General features: G+C 41.6%; 1 protein-coding gene across 1 annotated transcript; it reads right to left on the bottom strand.

Moving 5' to 3' along the window:
- Positions 1-6,441: 6,441 nt before the first annotated feature.
- Positions 6,442-7,710, bottom strand: LOC113888681 (uncharacterized protein C21orf62-like). Its single transcript, XM_027535711.1, has 2 exons — positions 7,457-7,710; positions 6,442-7,352 (listed from the first exon to the last, which is right to left on the bottom strand). The coding sequence occupies exon 2, from the start codon at positions 7,291-7,293 to the stop codon at positions 6,637-6,639; it is 657 nt and encodes a 218-aa protein (XP_027391512.1). The 5' UTR covers positions 7,294-7,352; positions 7,457-7,710; the 3' UTR covers positions 6,442-6,636.
- Positions 7,711-8,102: the final 392 nt, after the last annotated feature.

The following is an 8,102-nucleotide window of genomic DNA, read 5'->3' as shown; positions in this document are numbered from 1 at the left end:
AAACTCATTGAGCTGGTGATTCAGTCCAACCATCTCATCCTCTGATCTCATCCTCTCATCCCTTCTCTTCCTGCCTTCAATCTTTCCCAGCATCAAGATCTTTTCCAATGAGTTGACTCTTTCCATCGGGTAGCCAAAGTATTGGAGTTTTAGCTTCAGCATCAGTACTCCCAATGAATATTCAGAGTTGATTTCCTTTAGGATTGAATGGTTCGTTGTACTCATTCAGAAAAACCCTAGCCATAGCTGAGCCAGACTGTGACCTTCTCTGTATCTGTCCCTGGTTAGTTAACTTTCCAGATTTCCTCTTAAATTAACTGAAGACATCAAATGGACACTAAATACATTATTTTTTATTATTATTGTATGTGGGTCTCTGTCTGAATCAGGCAGATGAAGTAGTCAAATAATGCATAAGTTTATATAGGATTTTAATAATATAATCAGTGAGCTCAAATATATAGATTAATAAAATTATGTTCTCTCCAAACAGAGACTATTTAATTACCCATGGCATCTGTGAAACATTTATAAATATCAATCATTAACCTGGGTAAACAAATAACTGAACAAATTCTTCAAAACAGAGATTTTTACAGGGAACGTTCTCCAACCAGAGAAAAAAGTTAAATGATGAGCCAAATCCAGGAAGCTGAATGACCCCTCCAATACAAAAAAAAAGTCTTAGCTATTTGGGAATTAATGAACAGTCATCTAAATCTCTAAATCAAAGGGGAAATAAGACATACATTATCTAAGATCTCTAGAAATTAATAAAAGTGTCATTTTTATGACACTTATAATGACATATAAAAGTGTCATTTCCCTATATGGTACATACCTAAAGGGGGACTCACAGAATAATGTATAACTTTAGCCCAGAGATAAATCCACGCACCTATGGACACCTTATCTTTGACAAAGGAGGCAAGAATATACAGTGGAGAAAAGACAATCTCTTTAACACGTGGTGCTGGAAAAACTGGTCAACCACTTGTAAAAGAATGAAACTAGAACACTTTCTAACACCATACACAAAAATAAACTAAAAATGGATTAAGATCTAAACGTAAGACCAGAAACTATAAAACTCCTAGAGGAAAACATAGGCAAAACATTCTCCGACATAAATCACAGCAGGATCCTCTATGACCCACCGCCCAGAGTATTGGAAATAAAAGCAAAAATAAACAAATGGGACCTAATTAAACGTAAAAGCTTTTGAACAACAAAGGAAACTATAAGCAAGGTGAAAAGACAGCCTTCAGAATGGGAGAAAATAATAGCAAACGAAGCAACTGACAAAGAATTAATCTCAAAAATATACAAGCAAATCCCGCAGCTCAATTCCAGAAAAATAAACAACCCAATCAAAAAAATGGGCCAAAGAACTAACCAGACATTTCTCCAAAGAAGACATACAGATGGCTAACAAACACATGAAAAGATGCTCAACCTCACTCATTATCAGAGAAATGCAAATCAAAACCACAGTGAGGTACCATTTCACGCCAGTCAGAATGGCTGCTATCCAAAAGTCTACAAGCAATAAATGCTGGAGAGGGTGTGGAGAAAAGGGAACCCTTTTACACTGTTGGTGGGAATGCAAACTAGTACAGCCACTATGGAGAACAGTGTGGAGATTCCTTAAAAAACTGGAAATAGAACTGCCATATGACCCAGCAATCCAACTGCTGGACATATACACCAAGGAAACCAGAATTGAAAGAGACACGTGTACCCCAATGTTCATCACAGCACTGTTTATAATAGCCAGGACATGGAAGCAACCTAGATGTCCATCGGCAGATGAATGGATAAGAAAGCTGTGGTACATATACACAATGGAGTATTACTCAGCCATTAAAAAGAATACATTTGAATCAGTTCTAATGAGGTGGATGAAACTGGAGCCTATTATACAAAGTGAAGTAAGCCAGAAAGAAAAACACCAATACAGTATACTAACACATATATATGGAATTTAGAAAGATGGTAACGATAACCCTATATGTGAGATAGCAAAAGAGACACAGATGTATAGAACAGTCTTTTGGACTCTGTGGGAGAGGGCAAGGATGGGATGATTTGGGAGAATAGCACTGAAACATGTATATTATCATATGTGAAATGGATTGCCAGTCCAGGTTCGATGCATGAGACAGGGCGCTCAGGGCTGGTGCACCGGGATGACCCAGAGGGATGGGTTGGGGAGGGAGGTGGGAGGGGAGTTCAGGATGGGGAACATATGTACACTGATGGCTGATTCATGTCAATGTATGGCAAAACCACTACAATATTGTAAAGTAATTACCCTCCAATTAAAATAAATAAATTCATATTTTAAAAAAGGAAAAAAATAAACTAAGTTTATAATTACACAAGTGAAAAGAGAAATATTCAGCCTCAGAAAAACAAAGAAAAAAAAACAGCAAAACAATTCAAAGAATGTGTATAGTAGAAATAGTCAAAGATAAAATGATTACTAATAAAAAATAAATAGAAAATAAAATAAAACCCCAAACATAGGGATTACCAAGAAAAACTCAAACTTAATTAAGGAACATACATATCCCCCAAAACTTTAACTATAAGTAGACATGACGAAGAGCCAAATTAATTGTGAGAAAATGTTGTATGGTACTCAGTGACAATACATTGGAAATTCTACAGAAAATGTATATTTTGGCAAAATACAAATTTCACAACTGATTTAAGAAGAATATAATGCTTTCAAATTGTGGTAATGGAGAAAACTCCTGAGGGTCCCTTGGACAGCAAGGAGATCAAACCAGTCAATCCCAAAAGAAATCAACCCTGAATATCCACTGGAATATTGGACAGTAAAGCTCTAATATTTTGGCCACCTGATGCGAAGAGCTGACTCATTGGAAAAGACCCTGATGCTGGGAAAGATTGAAAGCAGGAGGAGAAGGGGACGACGAAGGATGAGATGGCTGGATGGCATCACCGACTCAATGGACACAAGTTTGAGCAGGCTCCAGGTGATGGTGAAGGACAGGAAAGCCTGGAGTGCTGCAATCCATGGGGTCACAAAGAGTCAGACACGACGTAGCGACAGAACAACAACAACGGCTCTTAACAAACCAATAAGCAAAGAAGTGGGAAAGTTTTGGAAGAGGTAAATAGATTTTGAGTTAATGACATGGGAATAATCATGTGTTTTTATCGTTTCCTGTTCCCATCACTCCAGAGAAATAATGGCAAAGTTTTAAAACATGTGAACATATGGCAATGAAGAGATCATGAGAGAGCCATCTGTACCTTTGGGATTTCAACAAATTTATCTGTCCCGTATTTTTAATGTTCCCTTGTTAAGTTTACTTTCCCATAGAAAGAAAAGAAAGTGGAGTTGCTCAGTCGTCCAACTCTTTGCGACCCCATGGACTGTAGCCTACCAGGTTCCTCCGTCCACGGGATTTTCCAGGCAAGAATACTGGAGTGGGTTGCCATTTCCTTCTCCAGGAGATCTTCCCGACCCAGGGATTGAACCCGGGTCTCCTGCGTTGCAGGCAGACGCTTTAACCTCTGAGCTACCAGCTTTGCCAAACCATGAGATTATGATACACCTCTTCTCAAATCCTTCCTTCTATCCCCAGCTAATAACTAGCTAATCCTTTACTAACAATAGAGAAGCATTGGAGGGAACCACATCTACACACCCACTTTCATCTGTACTTCTCTTGGCTTCACTCAGGAAACTGAAAAAAGTGACCTTCTTCCTATCAAAGATGAATTTATCATTGTGTTCAGAATTTTTTTTTTTGTATTTGGAACATGAGTTGTTTTTTTTTAATTATGAAAACATAATAACACATTTATAGGAGACTCAGAAAATGCAGAGCAAGGTTACATATAGTTCCACTGTATACTAGTTACGTTTTTCTTGTTCGCTTGTTAAAGCATTGTTTTGGGTTGCATCGGGTCTTTGTTGCTTTGTGCAGTTGTGGTGGGCGGGGGCTGTCTCGCATGCGGTGCTCGGGCTTCTCGTTGCGGTGGCTTCTCCAGTTGGGGAGCAGAGGCTTCAGTAATTGCAGTGCGTTGTTGCAACTGCTTTGTTGTTGCAACAGTTGTTGCAACAGCCCCAACTGTTGCAGGGCTCAGCAGTTGCGACTCCTGGGCTCTAGAGCTCCGGTTCAGTAGCTGTGCACGCAGGCTTAGTTGCTCTGCAGCATGTGGGGTCTTCCAGGATCAGGGATCAAACCTGTGTCCCCTACATTGACAGGCAGATTCTTTACCACTGAGCCACCAGAGGGGACCCAAGAAGTATTTCTTGTAAGAATTACTTAAAACATATGTGAAAGAGCTCTGAAGCTATTAAAAGTCACCAAATGGAAGATATACACATTAAGATACTCATAATTTGTAGTATCAGTAAATTTTATACTTTATAAATAAAAATTATTAAAATTCCATTTGTTACATTTTCAGTAACTAATGACAGTAAATACATTTAATATTAATCTTTTCATCTATATCCTTCTTGCCATTCTTTCTCTCTCTTTTGTTTCCTTATTTATCTTTTTCTACCACTTTAATCTTACCTCTCACATACAATGTCAGTAATAAGGTCATCACATCTTTCTATTAAAATTGGTATCTTGGTCTTAGTTCTGGCCTAATTCAAGCACTGATATTATAGATGCATGCTAATTAGTCTGAATGGCCAAATCTCTCACCAGTTAAGCAAATGGAAACATTTCAGGTTATTTCAGCTATCTGGTGTTAAGGCTAAGAGAAAAATACGTGTTATTTCATGGTAGAACTATTTCTTATCATTACGGTATCATGCATTCAATACGTTCCAACTTTCTGCCTTCTGGGTTTAGGTGTTTGTACCATAATTGCCACAAATTCTTTATATCCCATTTTAGTGTGGAGTTGGGTTTCTGTGAAGGAAGATTTTCTTTGTCCAATGATGAGTCAGTTTAATTTTTAAAAATGGATACTATCTATAGAATAGATAACTGATGAAAACCCACTGTCCAGCACTGCGAACTCTCCTCTGTGCTTGCTGGTGACTTAAACGGGAGGAAATCCAAAAAAGGGAGGATACATGTATCCGTTTGGTGATTCACTTTGCTGAGAGCAGAAGCTGACACAACTTTGTAAAGCAGCTATTCTCCAGGGAAAATTAATGAAAAATATTGCCTTGGTTCTTTGTATGAACACACATAAAAGCATTTTATGTTAACCCCATCATACAGAGTGTCTTCACTTTCCAGTCTTAAACTTCCAAATGGACTGAGCCCTAAAAATTCTTCTGTTAATTATCTATAAGTAATCTGGATGTATTTACCCATGCGAGTAGTGTTATAAAGGGGTTATTACATTCCCAGGCTAGCCCCTAATGTAGTCAAACACAGTTCCAGTGGTATTAATCTAAGCTCTGATTTCTGGAGCAGGAGGAGGAGGAGGGGAGGAACAGTGGGGAAGCTGTGTAGCTGGGCCAAAGGTAGGAGGTGGCAAGGCAAGAGAGGGAGAGAAGGGCTAGAGGGAGAGAGCATTCCCTGGATTTAGGCCTCTTTCTAAGCAACAAAAATCCCAAATGCACTTGGCTTTTGTGACTTCCCTCTCGGACCCTGATGTTCTTATTCAGCCCTAAGTTTCCACCATATCCGCCAGGCTTCAACCCTCCCCACCGGCACCACCCGCCACTCCCCGTCACTGAACACACTCACAAGACTTCCCTTTCTCAGTGTGAATGTGCTTTACAAGATGTTTGGAAAATACCAGTCTAAGAGGATCTAATCATTTTGAGGGGCTCCTTGTCGCAAAACCACTGAAGTCTGTCATTCTCTATGTCGGGGAATTCCAGCCTATGTAAGAACATGAAGGAGGGGACAAAAAAGGCAATGTTTTGAAGGAAGATGCTTTTCTTTTTTTAAGGGCTTCCTTGGTGGCTCAGATGGCAGATTGTAAAGAATCTGCCAGGAGACCCAAGTTTGATCCCTGGGTCGAGAAGATCCCCTGGAGAAAGAAATGGCTACATATTCCAGTGTTCTTGCCTAGAGAAGTCCATGGCTAGAGGAGCCTAGTGGGCTACAGTCCACTGGTTGCAGAGAGTGAGACAAGAATGGGCGACTAACACTTTCAGTTCCCTTTCAGTTTTTGAAAGTCTTTATTGAATTTGTTACACATTGCTTCTGTTTTATATTTTAGTTTTTTGGCCACGAGGCATGTGGGATCTTAGTTCCCTGACCAAGGATCAAATCGGCACCCCCTGCATTGAAAGGCAAGTGTCAATCGCTGCATCACCAGCGAAATCTGGAAGACTCCTTTCTTTAGGGTTTATCCCCTCTGCTGAGCTGCACTAAGCAGTCCTTGGGGTGCACTGATCTGACATTTCCCTACCCTCCCTTAGTAGCAAAAACCTAGCCTCTAGCTGGCCCCCAACATATGTTTATAGACTGAATCAAGTAGGTTTTTTTTATTATTTTTATTTTGTTTTCCCAGGGCCAGGTGTGGGTGGAGCAGAGGGCTGGCTCTGTGTGAAAGGAGGCTGGAGGAGAAGTGAAGTTGAGGCTAGGAATACCCATGACCTTGTTCACAGATCCCTTGTTGAGATGATCCAGCAGATGCCAAAGTCCCCGGAGGATGGGCACAGCTACGATATTAGTAAATGAAGGTGACCACATAGCTTTTGTTGTTTAGAACTGGGAAGGTTTTAAGGTAGGAAAAGTAGGGGAAGTTGTTGGCCACGCTGGCAGAGTTTGCAACACTGTATGATTTTAAGGCGGACTCCCTGTTGAAGAGTGCCATGTCTAAGAAGGAGAGATACATACAGGTTTGCCAGCCTCGCTGTAACGTGGGCTTCTCTCTGGGTTCACTCTCCCCACCGTCGTGGATGAGCAAACTCTGTTCAGGGGAGGGATGCTTGGCCTCCGTGCTGACCCGAAGCCTCTTCAGACCGCAAATAGCCAGGTACTCAGTGGGGAGAGTGTTGGTACTGCACAGGGAAAGCTTCAGGTCCCGGACCAGCGTGAAGTTCAGCAGGAGCCCCAGCGCAGACGTGTCTGTGAACCAGATGGTCAGACGGTCACTGTAGCTCGTTTGCTCAATGGCAAGAGGCAGCATGGTTTTACAGCTGCACATCAGGTTGGCCAAACTGTAGTCACAGTCGCGGATGTCTGCTGAGCAGCTGCACTTCCGAATGGTGTTTTCCTTGGTGAAAATGAGCGTGCCGTTCCTCTGAGCTCTGGTGAAGCAGTTGAGTGCAAAGACGCCCAGCGCACCGATCAGAAAGAAGCTGTGCCCAGAAGGAGGTGCCATTCTCGTCTCAGCGCGGGCCAGCCAGGTTCCCCTTCATGAGCCGATTCATTGAAACTCACCTGAAAGAAAATAAGCAGTTTTGTTATCACAGCCTCTCCTTAGAAATGAGCAGCTTCTGGGAAAAAAAGGAACCCCCGAAATAACATGTCGTAAACTTTCTCACTTGCAGTTTCAGCAAAGGCAGGCGATGCTAGGAGCCCAAGTCCAGGGCATGCTGTTTTCTAAGAGCCTGGGGTGAGGGTGGGGGGAGGCCAGCAACCAGGCCCCTGAAATCTGAAAAAGTGAGCTAGAAAACTCCCGGTAGTGTCTGTTGGTGGTGAGATGAACACGCCAATAAGCAAGCAAAGAGTAGATGCGGGGGGAGGAGACCCAGTGCATCCTGTCTGTGGATGGAGAATTGGAGTGATTGGAGGGTACTGTCTGTCTTATCCACTTAAGCACGCACATTCCCTCCTCCCCCTCAATATCTGACTTCCTGGAATTCAGGAGACAAGCGGTTTCTTGTTGGAATCAGCTACCCACGTGCTGTCTGTTAACGCAGCATGCATACCGATGATGAAACAGTTAATGGTAAACCTCAATGTCTAACTAGACAAACACGCTCCCCTCCCTCTTATCGCTCTGTTTATACGACTGTTCATATTTTCCTGGTCTCCGAGACCAGGACTGTAGTCCACATTAACTGTGTCACTAGACAAGGAAAAGACCCACTGCACAGCAATTCATCACAGAGATCTTGATTTACCAACTCCTTTCCCCCAAACAAACCTTATCAATTGATTTAAATTTTTTTTATTTTTCAGTTGGTT

Source organism: Bos indicus x Bos taurus, unplaced genomic scaffold (assembly GCF_003369695.1).
Source record: "Bos indicus x Bos taurus breed Angus x Brahman F1 hybrid unplaced genomic scaffold, Bos_hybrid_MaternalHap_v2.0 tig00000935_arrow_arrow_obj, whole genome shotgun sequence".
Classification (NCBI taxonomy): domain Eukaryota; kingdom Metazoa; phylum Chordata; class Mammalia; order Artiodactyla; family Bovidae; genus Bos; species Bos indicus x Bos taurus.
The sequence above is the reverse complement of the archived record's forward strand: the minus strand, read 5'-3'. Positions and strand labels throughout refer to the sequence as shown.

What these genes read in the sequence shown, in the direction of transcription:
- LOC113888681 (XM_027535711.1), bottom strand. Translation starts at nt 7,293, where the DNA reads ATGGCACCTCCTTCTGGGCACAGCTTCTTTCTGATCGGTGCGCTGGGC.